General features: G+C 34.0%; 1 protein-coding gene across 2 annotated transcripts; it reads right to left on the reverse strand.

Moving 5' to 3' along the window:
- Positions 1-1,693: 1,693 nt before the first annotated feature.
- On the reverse strand, positions 1,694-17,841 carry ATG3 (autophagy related 3). 2 transcript variants are annotated; one of them, XM_070942761.1, is made up of 12 exons: positions 17,575-17,841; positions 14,702-14,743; positions 12,978-13,027; positions 12,305-12,375; positions 11,587-11,694; positions 11,237-11,286; positions 9,107-9,185; positions 8,346-8,380; positions 8,021-8,179; positions 6,003-6,130; positions 4,349-4,417; positions 1,694-1,832 (listed from the first exon to the last, which is right to left on the reverse strand). In XM_070942761.1, exons 1-12 carry the CDS (start codon positions 17,644-17,646, stop codon positions 1,751-1,753), a joined length of 945 nt encoding a protein of 314 aa, XP_070798862.1. In that variant the 5' UTR covers positions 17,647-17,841; the 3' UTR covers positions 1,694-1,750. The 2 variants fall into 2 exon arrangements, 1 of the variants encoding a protein (XP_070798862.1); XR_011600351.1 differs by lacking the exons at positions 1,694-1,832; positions 4,349-4,417 and adding an exon at positions 6,836-7,444 and having other exon boundaries at positions 6,045-6,130.
- Positions 17,842-20,770: the final 2,929 nt, after the last annotated feature.

The following is a 20,770-nucleotide window of genomic DNA, read 5'->3' on the forward strand; positions in this document are numbered from 1 at the left end:
TCTTCATATAATTTGTTGGGTTTGACCTTTAAATCCTACCTGCCATGGAGGCAGGTTACATATGGAACCATCTGCTCTCCCATTACATCAACCTGTCCCCACCTGATCAGGCAGAGAATGTATGTTATAGACTCTATCAGTTAAAGAATTTCAACTGGCAGTGTCCACAAAAAGAGCCTTCTCTGCCAATACTACTGCTTTTAGGTTATCCCCCCCCCCACCCCGAAGTGACATAGGCTTCCACTGTCCACAGGCCTTTGAAGACCTGGTTCTGCCAATGCACAGGACTCGCAGAGGAGCAATCAATCTTGAGATTGGGTGCTTTGAAGGCCCTCACCCCATTTTTAAAAACATAATCCTAATTTTAATTATTCCTACCATGTTTTAGCTCCCTTTTACTGAAATATAGTTTTCATATGGTTTTTGTTTTTAATTGTACCCTGTACAATTGTACCCTGTACAATTAAAAACAGAGTTGCTCTGTGAGATGGGTAATTTTTAAATTTGATAAATTAAATTAATAACTAATCTATGACTTATTTATAACTGCAAGGTAATTCAATGTTTTAACCATGCATTTATCACCAGAGTTGAAAATTATGACGTCTCTAACTTTGGTTACCTATGGTATATGCCTCTGGATATATGAATATATATTCTACTAACGTAATCATCAAGTTTACTTCACTGAATAATGAACCTACTAATAGAAAAGGACAATTATGTGATGCTTTCTAAGGTGTTCAGAAACCAGTTCAAGCCATGTCCTCGGGCACATCACGTTCTATGCAAAGAAAAATTTAACTTTTATTTTCTCTTCTCCACCCCCATTTTAACAAACAGAAAAGTTAATGTTTACCAGTAGCAAATAATCCAGATATTTGGGGAGTATATAAATAGAGAAAGCCAACACAATAAATTGGCTCAAATAATCTGTACAAAAGCCAATCACTTCTATAATTTTCATGCACAAATATTATCAAAAGACTGGACCTCCTAGAAATTGGAGGTAATTGTAATTGGCAAATTGAACACAGTCCCTATATATCCTTAATTAATGCATTTCCCAAGAAAGAGAATGGGAAAAGGAGTCATTTGTTGCTACTCTCATTAAAACAATTGGAAGTTTTTGACTCCTGATCTAATCATATAGAGATCTACTAGACGATCCCAGTTTAATTCCTACCTACCCCTTTTTACAACAAAAATATGTTCTATTATTAATATTTTCAAAATTCTTCTAGTTTAACTGAATAAACTAGAAAAAGAAATTATAATATTTGTTATTTTTTTATTTACTTTTCATATTTTTGAACCACCCATCTCCCTCAGAGAGGAACACTGGGACTGTGTATAAATTGTATAAAAGTGTGCATAGATTAAAACTGCTCGATTATAAACTTAGATTAACAGCTTTAATTACTGAAATAATTATTTTAATTACATAATTAATGAATATTTTACAGAAATATATTACAACTGATATAATTATATTTTTATTATTCTTTGCATTATGTAAAAGAAAAGCACAATTCTATAGCAAGAGCACAGGAATGAAAAAAGTGATTTATTGTTTTTTACACATAAAGACCTTTATTAAAAAGTAAGGCTGATAGAGGAATTTTATTTTGATGAGAGTGCCACATTACAGAAGTTGCACACAATGGTGGATCAACAAGTCAGACACGTTGGGTTATTCTTTTTAAAAATTAGAACCAATATTTATTTCCATAAACTTTATTTCCAGTAATTACATTGTAAAGTGTCTTGTGTAATCATATTCTATTGTTGGAATGACAGCTTGTACAAATTTCAAAAAAATCAGAAGGTACCTGAAATTTAATTAAGGAAAATAAACCTAGTATAGTACTAGTTTCACATTCTCTCCTTTGAAATGCAAGAGAATAATACTAAAAAGACACTTTCCTTCTTCCAAAATCAAACACCAGTTTATCTCTCCTTATCTGGATCTTTCCTTGAATTCAGTCTGATATAATGGTTTAATGACTAATGTACTATGTAGCACGTCTTAGTCTGCAGATAACCCTACTTAACAATTAGTTTTTGTTACAGTCATTGCTCCTACTGAAGACAGGAGGAATTTGCTGATCATCACAAATATTCTTTTGAGTCTTCTGTTCCATGCCTTCCATTGTTTTTGCTAATGCTACTTTTAAAAAAAAGCATGCATGAATGTTCTTGTCAACAGATACAAGTGGTTTTTGTTCCATCATATAACTAAAAGTATGTGAAAAACAAATCTCCTTCTTCTAAAGTTACCTCCACCTTCATTTACTTCTAGTCTTTTGAGTGAAACAATGATCTAAAACTTGAAAAAGGTAGTTATTGAAAAGAGTTCAAGATTTAGAAATGTGGAGTAAACTACAACTTGTTCCTGGGAAAGATTGCATTGATTAAAATGAACGTCTTACCCAGAATTCTATATTTGTTTCAAGTAATCCCAATAAGACCAGGGAAAGATTTCTTAAAGTCTTGTTAAAAGACTTTAACAAAATGATAGCAAATTATATCTGGCAGGGGAAGAAAGCAAGGATCAAAATAAAACACCTCAAAATACACAAGAGAGAGGAGGATTAGGACTACCGGATTGGGAAACATATCACAAAGCTGCATCACTGATTTGGATTAGGGACTGGATAGAACTCAAAAACAAAAGAATACTGACATTAGAAGGTTTTGATTTACAAAAAGGTTGGCATGCATTTTTGTGGGAGAGAAAAGATAAACAACACCTATACTTCCAACGGCATATTATTAGGGAACCACTGTTACAAACCTGGCAAGAGATTAAAAAAACTATACTATGATAAAATTCCAGAATGGCTATCAACCATGGAAGCACAGATTTACCTCAACGCTATGGACATGGATAAAATGAAAACCTATAAAGATTTGTTAAACAACAAAGGGGAACTAAGATCAAGACAAGAACTGAAAGAACAGGGTACAGACATTGATTGGTGGCCATATCTACAAATAAAATCTAGACATAAGACATTTGGATTCCAAAAAGAGCCATATGAATTAGCTAAAATTTTACAAGGGACAGATGATAAATTGATAACCAAAACTTATAAATATTTATTAAGATATAAATTAGAAGAAGAAGTGGTTAAAGAAAATATGATAATTTGGGCGAAGAATTTCGAATATAACATTGAATTGGAAAAATGGGAAAAACTATGGAATGTAAATTATAAACTAACAATGTCTGTACCCTACAAAGAGGACATATACAAAATGTTCTACAGGTGGCATCTCCCTCCTGCCTGCCTGGCAAGAATGTTCCTGAATGCTTCCCCATTATGCTGGAAATGCAAACTACAAAAAGGAACCTACCACCATATGTGGTGGTCCTGCCAGAAAGCAAAACAGTTTTGGCAGACAATCAGGATACAAATAGAGGAAATCATACACCAGAAGATAGAAATGAGGCCAGAAACCTTTTTATTAGGAATAATCACAGGACACTACAAAAAAGAAATAAAATACCTAATTATCCATATATTAACGCAGCACAGATAGTTTTTACCCAGAATTGGAAACATGAGGATATACCAACAGAAGACAAAATAATCAGTAAAATTATGGAATGTGCAGAAATGGACAAAGTTACAAAAGAAATACAAGAAAAAGAAGAAATGGATTATTATTTAGTATAGCAGAAATGGTATAACTGGTTGGAGAAGAAGAAAGGAAAAGAAGATTAGGGATACAAATGAGAGGTCTATAGAAACTATAGGAAAAAATTAAGTACCAATTGAGGAACATAGTAAATTAAATAAGTAGACTAAGAAAAGCTGAAGAAACATTTTATTTTATATATAAGTATATAGATATATAAATATAAACATAAATATAGACTACCGATGCGACAAGTTTAAAAAGGAGTCGTAAAGACTTGATTTATGTCTATTTGTTTTATATGTTTTACTGTTGTTTATATGTCTGTTTGTACTTTTTAACCAATAAAAAATTTATTAAAAAAAAGAAAAGAAAAAGAAAAGAGTTCAAGTCCCGCCTTAGCCATGAAAGCTGGCTGGGTGACCTTGGCCAATCACTCACATCCAGTCCAACTCATCTCACAAGATTGTTATGGGGAAAATAAGAGGAGGAAGATGTGTTTGATATGTTCACCACCTTGAGTTATTTGTAAAAATAATAAAGGTGGGTAGAAATAAATAAAAATAAAAGACAGCAGTAGATAAATAGAAACGGAAAAGTTAGAAATGTATGCCTTTATCTGTCTAAATAAAAAATAATTTGTTACTGAGCCCTTTAAATTATTCTTTTTGATGGAAAAAAAGTTTGATTGTAAAAAGGATACATATGAACACCAAGTTCACCTCCACCTTCTGCCACAGTCTCGATTATTTTCTTCATCACTTCTGCATGCCTGAGAAAGTGAAAGTGAAAGCATGTTCCATTCACCTAATTTTTAAAAAGCATTGTTTCAGTTATACCAATTCCATCAAGTTGCTCTTTTAATTACCAATTGCAGCAAACTGTCATCAGATTGCCATAGAAGGAGATGAATAGGGGGTCAAACCATTTCACCAGCTTTGTTAAAACATTCATATACTATGCCTTCTATTAATTGTGATACTTCTGACACAAATAAACAAACATCTTCAGCATGCATAATGGATAGGAGTTATTATTTAAGAATTAGTTTTTAATTTCAAGATTTGGTATCCGACCTTGCCCCCCTCCCTGCCTTTTTACTTTCCCTACTATATTTTTTAGACTAAGGCTGAACAAAGCAATCGTCTTTTTAAAAATTGTTTCCTCAAGCTGTTTCTCAGAAAACCCTGTCATGTATTTCTTGAAACAGGAAACACAGAAGGTCAGCTAAACAGAAACAACAAAACTAATATAACCAGATTGACATACTGCAATCAATAATATTAATGACCACAGCGAAGCTGAAAAGTTACACAACTCTACCCTGCACTTCAATGAACCCCGGGTTTTCCTGAATTAATGAAAAAAATCTAAAAGAATTATATAGCAAGGATCCAAACTGCTGGAATTTCAAAATACAAGCTTTGACTTCAAATCCTGCAGATTACACCATTTCACTGATGATCCAAGAAGAATTGACAGGAAGCATTCTACGGAAATGATTGCCACACTTTTTAGACTAATGTTCTGAAGCAAAAGGAGCAAAGGACTTGTACAAAATGTAGACTAAGACTATACTGAGCAAGCTTTTTATACTTTCTCTCTGGTGTTACTGCTATTTTCAGCTTCTTTTTTGCTATATTGAGTGCAACATGTCTACAATATTTTCGCATGGCCTTTGCTTCTATTTCTACAAAATCATGAGCAGTAGTTACCTATAGGTCAATCCTTTAAAAAAAAAGCAGTACAGAACTCCTAGACTGCAAAAAAAAAAAAAAAAAAAAAAAAAAAAAGCCATGGCAAATCAGAATAAAGCATATTTACCTAGCATTTAATTCTAAATGGCAAAGGTGCTGAGACAAATTCCAAATTAGAAGAGCAATAATATCATTCTGCATCTCTGAATGCATTGCTTGTTTTTAATTAATTCTACTGTGCTTTTGGTTTGATTCTAAAATGAAAAAGCAAGATAACTTTCTTCCTCTTTTATTCCTTATTTTTAAAATATAAATACCAAAATTGGACCAATGTTGAAATACTTAGGTTGCAATTTTACACAGACACAAGCCATTTTTCATTTCTTTCTCCTCTTGAGAATGCACAGATGCAATCTCTATGCACTGATCCTATATAACAGGTAGAGAACTTACAGTTATTTAGCACGGTTAACTGTCATATAAAATCTGGAGTTGTTAAGCAACTGATAATTACAGTATGTGAGGACTATCTATAAAGTTGAAAACAGCTTCTGTTGGTAAAAGATAATCAAACAGAGAAAAGATGCCAGCCTAGAAAATCAGCATATCTTTGTTTATGTTAGCTATTTCTTTAAAAGCAAGGATTGGGAAAAAAAATACCTGCATGGATGAACTGAACACATTGGAGGTGGAGGAAGATGGGGGTGATTTTCAATTGTCACGGTCTTTTTGACATGATCTTGACTAATATCTTCATACATACTGTCTACATTTAAAGGCTGCCGTTGCTAAAAAGAAAAGGACATAGCTGAGATTCCTCTTTAAATTTATACAGAAACATAAAACTAATAAAACTGAACAACTGTTTGTAAGAATGGAAATACTGTCTGCTAAAATTTCAAGCTCGGCACAGAAAGGAGAATGAAGAACATAGAATCTCTGGAACCTATTTAATTTCCTCATGTTCACTTTGCCCTTTCCTGTGATTCAACATAATTATGTAAACTTTATGTAATTTATGATTGTTGAAAAATTTAGATTTTCTTGATGCAGCATTTTGGTTACTTTTAGAGATGTGTAAAATGTTTCAATTCAAACCACATCAAACGTGACATGTCATGGCATTTTTTTTTCTAACCCTGTAGAAGTGTTTTCAATTGGAACGTGTGGTTTGCATTCAAACCGAGCTGCTTCAAGGCCAAAACACCCTGCAAAGCTTGAAAACAGTCCATCTACAAACAAGCAACAGCAGTTTGCAGTATTTCTCAGTCAAGATGGTTTGAAATATTTTGCATAGTTTTCTGAGCATAGATTTAAAAAAAAAAAATTAAAGTTTGCTTTTTAAATAAAAATTATGGATGTGCAAATGTTGCCAATTCAGGAACAGACTGTTCCAGAGAACTCAAGAATTTCTATAATGCCATTCCAGGTTTGATGTGATAATTCCTAGATCTAAAAGCTCCAAATTGGAAGCAATATAGAATGAAACAAACCTCTTCTGGAGCTGGATTACTCATGTCTCACCTTCATTTACTTCTTGGTTTGAGGGATTCAGTTTTGGAAACTGCCAAGTTACCTCATGGAAAGCATGGCTCAGAAAGGGAACGGGACATTTCAAGTTCATGATAACAAGAAGGGGAGTAATGAATCTCTGTAAATAGGGCTCATTACTAGCTTTTTGAAAGCTATTTAGTGATTCAGGATCTTTTCAAGCTGAAAACTTTAAGACACTTTCAATAATCAATGGTCTTGGTTTGTGAAATGTTATGTGCTATCTGCAGAATCAATATAAAAAGGATCTAAATGGTAATGTAAGAAACAAAAAAACTTGTGATATAACAGGCTAAAAGCATCTTGGCTGAAATACGTACTTCTAGGATCCCACCAGGTCAAGATATTCAAATCTCTGCTTCATCCATTGCAGCAGAAGATACACAAATCCTTGCATATCAACTTTTCCAACCTCTCCCTAACATATGAATGAGCTATATGGGAAGAGAGTGCTTATTACAACTGCAGCTTCCATTACCATATATATGAATGTTTAACTGAGCACAGCTATTATTCCAGTAATGTATTTGAAGTAATATGCAGAGGCTATTCTGAAAAAAGGAGAAAAATAGTTTTATTTCCAGGTAATAAGAATCAGGGAGAAAAGAATACTACTATTTCCCCATATTTGGATATTGATAATCCTTGGTGATTTACCCAGGAGCTATTATTATACAGGTAGTTCTGCACATACCACCATAATGGAGCCTATCCATTACAGTCATATGTTGCAAGTTGTAAAATGAGTCAGTCACATGGCCAGATGGGTTTTACTTTTTTTTGTGTCTGTCATTAAGATAACGCCATGGTTAAGAAAATGTCAAGGTCATTAAGTAAATCAATGGTTCACTATGGATGCAGTTTATGCCAAAATTCAGAAGTGCTGGTCACATGGTCATATGACCACAGGACATTGTAAATGACTATAAATGCAGTTGTGTTGCTGAATGCCCAAAGTTTCGTCATATGATCACAAAGGAGGCCTGACTGTTGGAACTTCGAATTCAGGTCATAAACTCCCTTTTTCAGCTTGGTTGTTAAGTTGATGACTATAACTGTATCTGTAACCAATTGTGAATTTGTTTCATTACTGGATATCTACATTTCCAAATAAGGAGGAAAATTACCTCATCATAGCCAAATAACCAAAGCCTGGGTGTTTGATAGTATTTGTCATATGTAATATAAAGGTCGTAAGTCCTAGTTTGTAGAATAGCTTCTTCTCCACCTCCAACATCAGTTTTAGTCTTGGCAGCTTCCACTATTTTTCTTGTGTCTAATGTTGCCTGTTGAAGATTTTAAAAAACAATGATTCAATTTCAGTGTCTACTGCTGTCAAACGGTGCTGCGGAAATATCACATTACATTATTTCTATTTAACTTTAATGTCACTTTAAAGAATAGTCTGTTGAACTCCAAATAAGTTTTACTAAATAAACAGATCACACTTACATCATCTGTCTCCAACAGTCCACTCTCCTCATATTCTGAAAGGACAACATTAAAAAAACCCACATCAGTATTTTGGTTAACCTATCCCAGGACAGGGAGCAATGTTTAAAAACATTTTTCATTTTTTCCTCCCAGCTGCTACACTGGAACATTCTTGGTCAGAAAATAGGAAGAAACCGGAAAAGATCCAGAGAGAAAAAGACACAATCACAACAATGCCTGAGACCACAGGTGAGAAAGGCAGGGAACTGAGGACTTTTACATTGCTTCTCATGAGAGTTTCAGAACAAAACAAAATAGGAAGTGATTGTTCATGCCAAATCTCTTTGATTACTCCCATCTATTAAAAAAAGAAACACATTGTTCCACATTATACAGACAGACTTGCATTAATGGCAGGTATATATACGGTATGTATCTTCATTCATTTAATGATTGCAATCCTTTAATGGAATATCCTTATTTGCCAACACCTTTCTCTTGCCTAGAATAAATTTGTCTCGTCACCTAATTTGTCTCATTGATGAGTATGTCATCAACGTGTTTACTTCCAGATTGTTTAAATTTTCTCTCTTCCCCACTTTTCTGGTTTGCATACTTAAAGAGAAGACATGTTTCTTAACAAGAAAGTGATGAGAAAAATGGATTAAAACATACCCTATTACAGAATATTGAAAGAAAGCAACAATAGCAAAACAACGTTTGGTTTTCATTTGTTTAATATGATGCAATATATCTGCCTTCAAATATATTAAATGTACCTTCCATATCAGCTGCTTCTTCTTCATCATCATCATCATCTTCACAAGAAACTAAGCGTTCCGATAACTTTGTATTGTCCTTAAAGAGCATGAGGGGAAAAAAGCACTTTCAATGATCAACAGACTCCCAGGCCAAAATGTCCATATGGTGAATTCAAGTTATGCTACCAATGAAAAAATTCAACCCTGATAAAGTTTCCTTAATGTGGATTTTTAAAATTATTTTATTAGATATGCCATATTGAGCATATGAAATAGATATAATCCCAGGTTGTGTCTGAAAACACCATTATGGTATCCACTTAAGAAGCTATAGTGGATACCATAAAGGTGTTTTCAGACACAACCTGGGATTTTCTATGAATAGATATGACAGATAAATGGCAGATAAGTAATTGACATATCAGTTCCTATTGGAAAATCATCAAGGGGAATCTAAAATCAAATCAAAAGAACTATTCATGTAGCCCATGTAGTTATCTCAGATTTAAAATGGATGAAAAGTCTTACAGTATGGAGCAAAGTAAGTTAGAATTTTAAATACAATTATGTACTGATGATGAACATGTAATTGTTAAAATGTATAAATGTTTGTTGAAATCTGAAACAGAAGATACAGAACGTTTGACAAATTGAGCTAAGAATTTGGTTATATAGGGATCAATAGGAAAATGTGTGGTTAAAAGAACTGAAATTTCTTTTATTGTATTATGACCTCAAAGATAAGTTTTATAAAACAATGTATTGTTGGTACCTATTACCAGAGAAATTGTCTAGAATGCATAAAGGAACTTCAAATGTATGTTGGAAATGTGAACAACAGGAAGAGACATTTTACCATGCTTGGTGGACAAAAAGCTAAAAAAAATTGGATCAAAATGCATACTTTGAAACAGATTTTAAATATCAATATTCAATTAAAACCAGAATTTTTCCTTTTAGGATTAATAGATAAATAGAAAAAAAGCTACGGAAGATTATTTCAGTATAATAATAGTGAGATTACAGTATGCAGAAATAGAAAGATTTGACACTACCCAATTTGGAGCAATAGTTGGTAAATTTGGCAAATTTTGCTGAAATGGATAAACTTCTTTGTTTACAGAAAAGACTTTATCTACATTTATTGCTGACTTAAAGCCTCATGCACTTTGTGCATAAAAATAAAAAAGTAGACTTGTGACTTATGGTTTTGATGATTAGACAGGATAGATTATAGAAAGAAGAGAATATGATGTAATCATAAAATTCTTTTGTTTCAACAGGCCAGGCTGGCTTAGAAACTGAATTTTAATTGGGAGTTTGTAGTTTTTAATATAAGGGCCAAATTTTTAATATATTTTAAACTATTTTTAAATTTTGTGGGTATATGTTGTTTTAATATGGCTGTACACCGCCTTGAGTCCTTCGGGAGAAGGGCGGTATAAAAATTTAATAAATAATAATAATAATTGTTTTGTTTGTTTTGTTTGTTTGTTTGTTTTATTAGATTTATATACCGCCCTACTCCCAAAGGACTCAGGGCGGTGAACAGGCACAAAATAAAATACATAAATACAAAATTTAAAAGCGGAAATAAAACCAGATTAAACAATTTAGCCCGAGACAAATTTAAAACATCCCAATAATTTAAAAACAGATTTAAAATTTTCAATTTAAAAGAAAAGGGGAAAAAGGTTAGGCCAGGCCAATCATCATCAATCATCATCATCATCATCATCATCTTAGAGAGAGGTCAAATTATATTTGTACTTCTATGAAGAATATTGGAAGCTACTTCTTTATACTTTTTTCTTCTCTATCTTTAACTTTTTCTTCTCAGACTTTTTGCTTTTTCTTTAGTTTCTTTCTTTTATCTTCTTTAAAAATGTTAATTATCCACATACTGTGTATGTATGTATAAAAGAGAAAGTACAATGCTGAAATAAATTTACTCTAGTATCAGGACAAGGGTAAAAATATGTTTTTGTACAATTCTTACTGTATAACTAGTCATCTGCAAAAATCATGAATTCAGTAACTTATTTAAATAATGTTTGCTTTAAAAATGCCTTTTTATGAAGAGGGGTTATTTCAGTAAGTATGCTATATGAAAACCTCTCTGAATCAGTTAAATAAATCAGTTAATACCTTATTTTCCATTGTGATCTCCTTAATGGCTTCTGTTACTCCTGTAATACCTGTTGGAAATATTAATAGAGTCAGGAGTATGGATAAACCAAATGATAATTTGTAATTCTGTAAATACTTATCACTTTATAAACCAACCATTTTGATAGCAAACTTGACTCTGAATTTTCAAGGTTAATATACAGTATTTAAGAATTCAGTGAAGAATGCCAAAATGAAAATGTTTTCCATAGTTTCACACCTATACACTTTGTAGCACTTTAAAGTTCATGAGAGTTGTGGTCACAATGTCAATATAATATAAGCTCAACATATAAAAGAAATGCATAAGAAAAAAAAATGTAAATTACCTGCATTGTGAAATGTGTCCACCCATCCTCCATCTCCATCATCCTCTTCTATAATAGCTTCCAGCTCATCTGAATACTCCATCTGTTTACATCGCTTGTAGCATGGCACTGCATAAAAAGTATCTTGTGTTCATTCATAGAATAATAGGAAACAAAATTCTACAACATTTTAGGACTGTGCTTTAAGTGCAACAGCCTCTATTATTGATAAATGTATTTCATGTAGGTTAATACAGGCAGTTCCTGGGTTACAATCCTAATTGGACTGGAATTTCTGTCACTAAGTGAAATGGTCATCATACATCATGTGACCATGCCACTTAACAGCAGCAGTGGACCATCTTCTGAAAAGGCTGTTCCTGAATTATGAAGTCTTAGACAACTATCATCAGATTTCCAATATTCCCTTGTTAGGCCGTTTGTTGAGACAGTGGTGGCAGACAAACTTCACAACATCCTAGATGAAATGGATTACTGTGTACGGATCCTCTTCAGATGTGGTCAGTCAAGGTTGTGAAGAGTAAAGAAAAAATCTATTTAATTGAATATTCTGCCTAGAGAACAATAGCATACCTCCATTTCTTCTAATCCAGCCAAATAAACCAAAGTATTGCGTAATGATGTTCAAAATATATTAATATTGTGCTACCCAGAATTATGCAGTTATAAGAAATACTTGTTGAGAAAACAGGATATAAAAGCACAAACCCAGACATACCATTTTTAGTAACCAAAAACTGCTTATCTGTTGGCAGGTAAGCCTTGACTTTTAATTCTTCTCCAGTAGCCCTTAAAATGCAAAAAACAAACAATAATAATAGCAACAAAACAGCAAATTATTTCTTGTTCAGAACCGTTAAATTTCTGCTGAAGTTGATATAAACACAGGGCAAACAGTTTTAAAAAATAGTTTGCTATTTGCCTTGGGAGATGAAAGTGACTATAACCTTAGAGCCTAACTAACAGACAACTGCAGTTTAATAGTTGTGAATCTCAGTCTGAATTTCTACATTACACCAATATTTTTGAAATGTTATTAAATGACAACTAAATCTGGAGTATGTATGAAAGGAAACTAAAGCATTATGAATTTGGAGTCAGATTCATAATTATGTAATTACATAATTCATCATTATTATATTGTAATTATGTGGCCTTTTTGTCTTACCATTTTTATAATCCTAAGTAACATAAAGCTATAAAAACATGATAACCTCACAGGTAAGGAATCAAAATCCAAATTTAATTCTACCAAAGAAGGAAATATATTAGAATTTAGATGATTCCCCCTCTCTGTTAACTCACAACTTACTGAAAGAAATGCATGCATCTTCATATAGTGAACATACCTAAATGCTCTTAAGAAGCAGATTCTGCAGAATTTTACCTACCATTGCCAAGTAGGACAGTGGTGAACTAAATGATCTCCAGCTGCTATGAACTGCCAAAACAAAACAGCAAATGTATATATATTTATATGCACTAGTTTTATCAACCTTATTAAGATGAATTGTACTTATGCAGACTAAATGTCAAATCACATACACTTCATTCATTTGTTCAGTTCACAAGCAACAGCTCTTACAGCAATTCCTGAAGATGAACAAATGAAAATAGTTTGTCTGGTTTGTGCTAATAAATTATAAAATTATCTACCCAGTTTACATACACATACTTTTCTTCACAAAATGATTATATCCCAAATTTCTTTAAAGCTCTGGGATATAATTATAATAAATAATGATGGATTATTAATATAATAATAATTAATAGAATTATTAAAGCATTAATAAGATCATTTAAATATATTAAAGTTAAAAGATCTAGGAAAATTATACAGACCTCTGTCTGGGCCCTAAGAAACAAAAGATAAAAGGTAAGGTACCTGAAGAGCCTCTCTCGAAGCTGTTGTACCTGAGATAAGAATAAGTCTGGTAGATCATAATTCAATTGGCCTCTACATTCTTAAGAGCCAGTATTTGTTTGAAAAAGTGATCCTTCAGATCAGAAACGGGCCACCAACTATCCATATCCAACATTTATTTCAATGTGTTTCTTATTTGGCCAACCCTCATTTAACCTTCACACAAATAGTCATTAAAAAAGTTATAAAACATATTTTACATCTAAATTATGTAAGATTGTGTTGCTATGTAATAATTCTAATCATTGGGCAGATTTAAATCTTATTTTTCATAAAATAATGGTAACCAGTATAGTGAAGATAATACTACACTTTAGTGATTTCCCCTTTTGATTTCAAGCACATATTTGGGGCTGTGAGAACTAATTTGCGACATCAGACTTAATTATTTGTCTTCAAATCCACTTCCTCAGAGAAAAAAGGTTTTCTTAACAAACAAGTTTCCTTTTTTTTAACTCCAGAGGGAAGGAAGAATTATTTTATTTAGTCATCCTTCCTAAGTGTGCCATACATTTTTCAGTGTACAAAGCTGCACACTAATTAATGTTTAATAAATCTATTGAAACACATCTTGGGATACTGTAAGTTCTTACAAGTACTTAAGTATATTTTGGCCTGATACCATAAAGCTTCCAAACAAGTTTTTGTCTCTTTCCTTTCATACAAGTTGTCTAGTAATTCCAAATAGCTGGTAACATTATATTAAGAAACAGCCCTTAAGCTTTTCACCAATGTAATCCCGAAGGAAGTATGTAGAAGTAAAATCTACTTCAGGTAAACCTCAACAATTGGTTATTTCATGAAGATGTAAATAAAGTTGTCATAGAAGCAATAGAAAAATAATTAGCAGCTGCTTTTTCCAATATGGCTTTCGAAGTTTTAGCCTACTGTCTTAAAACTTTCCGGAAGTATTTATACAGGTTACATTGTAGGCCCATATAAACTACAAGATGTTATCTTCCTATGAATACTACTAAATAATGTAAAACATAAGCAATTCCAAGTACGTTCAATGGGATGTTATTCCAGTAACAGGCCTACATCTACAACATTAGCTGTAAACCTTAGATCTTATTAACATGTCATGATCTAGACAGCATTAATAGGAAGTAAGAAAACCTGCCACAGGAATTTCATTTTATTGTTTTTTAAGATTTACTTCAACAAATAAGTAAATCATTATATACATACCTCTTCAGGAGTGATAACTCCAGTTTCTTTAAACTTTGATTCCTAAAGAAAAAAAAAGATGTCTGTAAACATTTAAAATCAAAGGCCTTAAGATAATGAAAAGAAAATGATAATGTTTTTAACCTGTACTCATTCTATCTGGCCAAATATTTCCTTAGTTTAACTTTGTAGCAGTCTTTACTTTGAAAATGTTCCCAATAACCCTTGTCTACAATAAAAGATATAGAACAAGAGGTTATCGAAGCATACTTGAACCACACAAATCAATTAGTCTTTTTGTCTAAGAACCCAAGCAGAAGCCAGCAATCACTACTTCTATTGCTTATATAATGTTTATATTAATGAAAAATAGATATGACAATTTACATTTTTTCACAATGAGAGGATGCTACTTTTAGATTACAAAAAATAAAACACTTTCCTGACTTTACTACTGTTTTTGCTAACTATCCATATTTCTTGAAATTTTGGCTCAGAAAGAGAGTAGACATTTCACAAAGTGTCAGAATCACCATTTTTGAACTTTCAAGGCAAAAATATCTGCTCTCTTGTATTGCCACATAATGAATCTCTGAAAATGCACCATGCCAAGAAAGTGACATTTGATTTTAATGACAAGGCAGATAGAAAAGAAAAAAGAAAATATAACTAACATTTAGAAAGTACTGATTTTTAAAAAGCCCTGTTGGAAAGCATTTTAATTTTTTTATTTTCTATTACCCAAAAGAACTGTTTCACATTACAAAAGATTCCCCCTGTCCCCTGATTACTTGTATAAGGATTTTCTCTATATTATTCATGTTGTCTTGTATTTTTTGTTATGGATTGCACCAGTAAAGACTAAACCGATTTTGTTGTATACATGATGTACAATGACAATAAAGGCTACTATTATTATTATTATTATTATTATTATTATTATTATTATTATTATTATTATTAATAATAATAATAATAATAATAATTATTATTATTATTATTATTATTATTACCTTTATTTTTCAAATAATAGTATTGTAGAAGATTCTAGAGATACATTTGATAAAGAAGAAAAATCTATGGACAACCATTTGTTGCTGAACTACAACTTTCAATATTTCTCACTGTCGGTCATCTAGGCCAGGAGCCCATGAATTTTAATTCATTAACATCTGGAGGGCACCAAATCCCCAATCATGTTTTAGAGCAACTGATAAACATGAAGTACTTGAGGAATTCTCTTGAGAACTGCAATAGAACTGCAAAGTTTGTAGGGGGAAAAAAACTAATAAAGTTTGTGAGAAAGTTAAAGGATAAATTTTTGGCTTTAATGTTTCAAATTTATTTAATCTGTCCCTGAGGCAACCAAAAGAATAATAGTTAACAACAATATACAGTAGTACAATAAAACATCCACAGTAAAAGTTAAAATCAATATTAAAAATATAACATAGAGACGTTCACTATACAATTATGTTATCTCAGTCATTTTAGCCCTCTCCACTGAAACAATTCCATTTTTAACTATTTCAGAATAACAGGAATGTGGGGGTCATTCCTGATATCCAGCAAGAAACTGTTTCATAGTGTGAGTATAGCCACCAAAATAAAGATAGCCTGCTTTTTTCCAGAGACACAAATGCCAGGCAGGTTGATTTTGACTAGAAATGTTTTTACCTTTAAGTTCCACCTTTCTTTATTTTTTCCTGTATCTTTATTGTTAAAATATTGAAATATTGTACTTTGCTATCTTAATAAGCCTATTTCTCCCTCCACTTATCTACCCACTATACAAGAATCAAAACATTTTTTAATGTAAAGATCTGTGAATTATTAATATATTCAAAATAATCCCCCTAATTGTATTTATTCCATTGTAATTTTGGTCCATATTTAAAGAAACATAAGATGAAAGCATAAATATCTTAATGAGTGTGACACAAGAACAAGAAGATAACATTGACGTGCTCACACATTCATGCCATATGCTCACTCCAGAAATATGCATCTTTCCCCACTATAGTATCTTATGACAAAATCCTGTGATGCCAGCAATGCCTTTAGAGGATTCTGGATTAGAGAATATTCATTTATTTTTCAGCAGAAAATGCAAATTTTAATTTTGCCAGTGTATGCATTTGCCTATCAGACTCACTTTTACAGCCATTATTCTTTTTCTTTCTCTTAGATATAACTCTGCCTTATTACTGATCTTTAGACACCAGTTCAGTTTGGAACAATAGCAAGACCCTTGCCCCTCTTACAAAGGATAATTGAACAAAGTGGTCTCCCACCTTATTCCTTTCTGTGGGTAAGACAGAGTGAGAGAAATACTCAGACATAAATTCCTTTGGGCCACAGAATCCCAGGCTCCTGGACTCCCAAGTCTAGTTGGGGGAACTCATATTTCTCCAAAGTGGCTAAATTTGAATTCCCAGATTTTTTTTTTAATTTCATTTTTTTAAAAAAATTGCTAGAAATTCTGTCCTCCATCAGCAGCTGAAGACCACAGATTCACCACCAAGAATTAAAAAAAAAGCTTGAATTTTTTTCCCCACTGACAGAAGAAGCATCTTTCCAAATCCTAGCATTCTTCAGCTCCACGCATTATTATTTCTGACCCCTTTCCAGGGGACATGCAAAGGGACGATACTATCGGGACAAAAAAGTTTGGGAAGAGTGGAACCGACTGTTCCCTTTCCCCCCCCCCCCTTCTTGCAAAAACTTCACATTTAAACTACTGCTGTCCAAGTCTATCGGACCCCAATTCCCACAATCGGCCCAGGGATTATGGGCTCATTTAGTCCAAGTCGAAGAGGGCTATCAGGTAATAGATATGTCACTGCCTGAGGCTCCTCCCCTCCCCATTTTGTGCTCGGTAGGCGGAGCCTCACCTTTAACACAGGTGTGAGGTATTCGGCCACCTCCAGCGCCTTTCCCTTCACCGTGTTGATGACGTTCTGCATGGTGCCTTGCTCTGCAAGGGGGACAGAGAGGGGAAAACGCCTGTCACCAACAGCCGACCCGCAAATTCAACTGCGCCGTCGCTCTTCCCTCCTTTAGCCTTTCCTTCCGGGAGCTGAGAGCCACCAAGCGCTCTCCCCCCCCCCTCCCCGCCCACTACCTTCAATGGGGTGTGGGGGGTGGTGGAAGCAGGGAGTCACGTGAATTCCATCGACATGTGAACTGCTAGATATCCGCCCCGCCCCTTTTTTCCGCCCGGCGGCAGCCGCAGAACCTGCGCCTGCGTGGAAACAGAGAGCTGAGTTTGTGGGCTGACTCACGTCACCCATAGATCTACGTAATTTCTACTTTGTTTACTTGTCTTGTGCGTCACACATCCCCAAGGTGGCAAATTCTAGATTGACTCATGGGCCCCATTTTATAAAGCTATAAGTTAATGCTTCAACGGGTATGAGAACAGCTCTCGACGGCACTTCTTGTTTGCCACTTTTCGAAAGCATTTAACGTCGATACGTTTCTTAGCTCTATGGATGCCGTTTCTTTCGAGTCACTGCGCATGCTTCTCCGCCGGGTGCATCATGGGAGAAAGGAGGCGGCTGGGAAATGCCGGCTCGGGCTTCTCAGCTCTGCGCGTGCGTGCCGGAGCGGCAGGTAGACTTAAGGCAAAGGAGGCGATTCCCGGAGAGGATCTGCAACTGCCAGGTAACCGAGCCTTTGGCTGTGAGTTTAGGCAGATGAGATCGAGTGCTGGTCCTATATGGCACAATTTTTAAAAGCCTGCTCTTTTGGGGGGGGGGGGTCCATCAAGAAGGCAAATGGGAGTGCCATCGTTTGATTTTCGCTCACTTGTATGGGCTCCAGTAATCCTAAGTCAGAAAAAGACGGGCTTTTTGGCAAACCATTGCTGGCTTCCAGTTGTGTCAGATTTCAACCTCTATTGCTTCCAGTTGGGGTAGACAGCTGTGCGTCTGGAAGGCAAAGAATTGGTGCAGGATGTTTTACAATGGCTAAGGCTTGGTTCACACGTGTTAAACAGGTCTTGCTTTGCTTTTGGGGAAGAGTTTATCAGTGCAATAGGCAGAAGGAATAACTAACCAAGACAATGGTAAGAGAAACCTGGTTTCTTGAACTGAAACTTAGTTACAGTTATTCCTTATTATTATTATTCATATTTCTATGCTGCCCACTCTCCGAAGACTCTGGGCGTCTTACACCAAAGACAGTATACTAAATAGCATATTGCTCCCAACAATCTGGGTCCTCATTTTACCCACCTCGGAAGGATGGAAGGCTGAGTCAACCTTGAGCCTCTGAGATTTGATCTGCTGAACTAGCAGTCAGCTGAAGTAGCTGCAGTACTGCACTCTAACCACTGCGCCATCTCGGCTCTTGGCTTCTGCCTATTGCATTGATAAAACTCTTCCCCAAAAGCAAAACAAGACCTGTTATTGTCACGTGTGATTAATTTACATTTCACTTGGTTTTTGCTGTGGATAGGCTAAGGTGTGGGCTGTGTAGCTAGCTGCCTTTATTGAATAAACCGAATGTATCCGACAACCCACTGTTAGAAATAGTGTTAGGTGTGATGGCTTGGTATCTCAATTGCCTAAATATAGCATTTCATTCACAACTATATTTGCAAAGCCCTGTGGTACAACAAGGATATGCCACGCCTCTTCACTACCATCTTCATGTTGGATCTTAAATCATTGGCTGCTGCTTTTAGACCAGAGATCTTCAAACTTGGCAGCTTTGCTGGCTGGAGAATTCTGGGAGTTGAAGTCCATAAGTCTTAAAGCTGCCAAGTTTGAAAACCTCTGTTTTAGACAGTCTCAAGGAATTTACAACTTGAATATAAATTGGCACTGAGCATGGTATTAATTATAAAAACTTACTGAAATTATACAACATTTAGGTACACATTTAAATAGAATAGAATAGAATAGAATAGAATAGAATAGAATAGAATAGAATAGAATAGAATAGAATAGAATAGAATAGAATAGAATAACAGTTGGAAGGGACCTTGGAGGTCTTCTAGTCCAACCCCCTGCCCAGGCAGGAAACCCTACACCACTTCAGACAAATGGTTATCCAACATCTTCTTAAAAGAAGTAATTATATTGAAACCCTTGTTTTTAAAGAAGAGATTAATACTTATTTCAGTTGATTTTTAAGAGTTGCTATGAAGATGTTGAGAGATTGCCATTTGAGCTTCATTATATGCTTGGCAACACATACAACACATATACACATACATGTATTAACTGAACAGTATGGCTTGCACTTCTTGCTTCTTTAAGAGATCCTGTGCTTAAATGGAAGCAAAAGTGGAAGTTTATGGGGTTTTTTTGCACTGACATTTAAAGTAACTTATAGAATAAAAAAAGGCATACATATTGTCGTCACCAAAGTCACACAAGCTAATACTACTTTTTTATGAGGTTGTAATAACAGAATCTTGCAAGTCTGAATGCACTTCTCCCCTCCCTCCCTCTGTCCCTTTATCTTTGTGAGAACTAAAGAGGATTTTGTGGAAAACGCTTACTCAGATTGCACATCTGGCCTGGACTTAAGTTTCTTTTATTTTACCATTGTTTTGATTACAGTTATTCCTGTTTAATACAGTTTAATTGGGTTTGGATTTCTTTGTGTCTTTTTCTTTTTTTCCTTTTTAAGATGTTAATGGATGAAATTTGGAAGGGAGTGTGAGCAATTGTACTTATTTTATACTGGATCAAACCCTTGCTCTAAAAAGATGTATTTTATCTATGTTTAAAAATAAATTTTAAAAAATTTCAAAAAAAAAAAGTTTCTTTTATCTTACCATTGTCTTGGTTACAGTTATTCCTTCTGCCTATTGCATTGATAAACTCTTCCCCAAAAGCAAAACAAGACCTGTTATTGTCATTCAAGATATTTAAGGTATAAATAAGATTTTCCAGCTCTGTCTCAAAATCCTGGTAGAAAAGTTAGCTTCTCCAAACAATGAACAGTTGAGCGGTTGTATCATTTACTTTAGAATGAAACAAGCAAAGAGATATAACTGAAAAAGATTTTTTTTCTGTGATATTATTTTAGCATATTTAAATATGATGCATGGTGAAACCAATACTTAATTTCCTT

Source organism: Pituophis catenifer, unplaced genomic scaffold, assembly GCF_029215685.1.
Source record: "Pituophis catenifer annectens isolate HBS135680 unplaced genomic scaffold, rPitCat1.0.hap2 SCAF_4, whole genome shotgun sequence".
Classification (NCBI taxonomy): Eukaryota; Metazoa; Chordata; class Lepidosauria; order Squamata; family Colubridae; genus Pituophis; species Pituophis catenifer.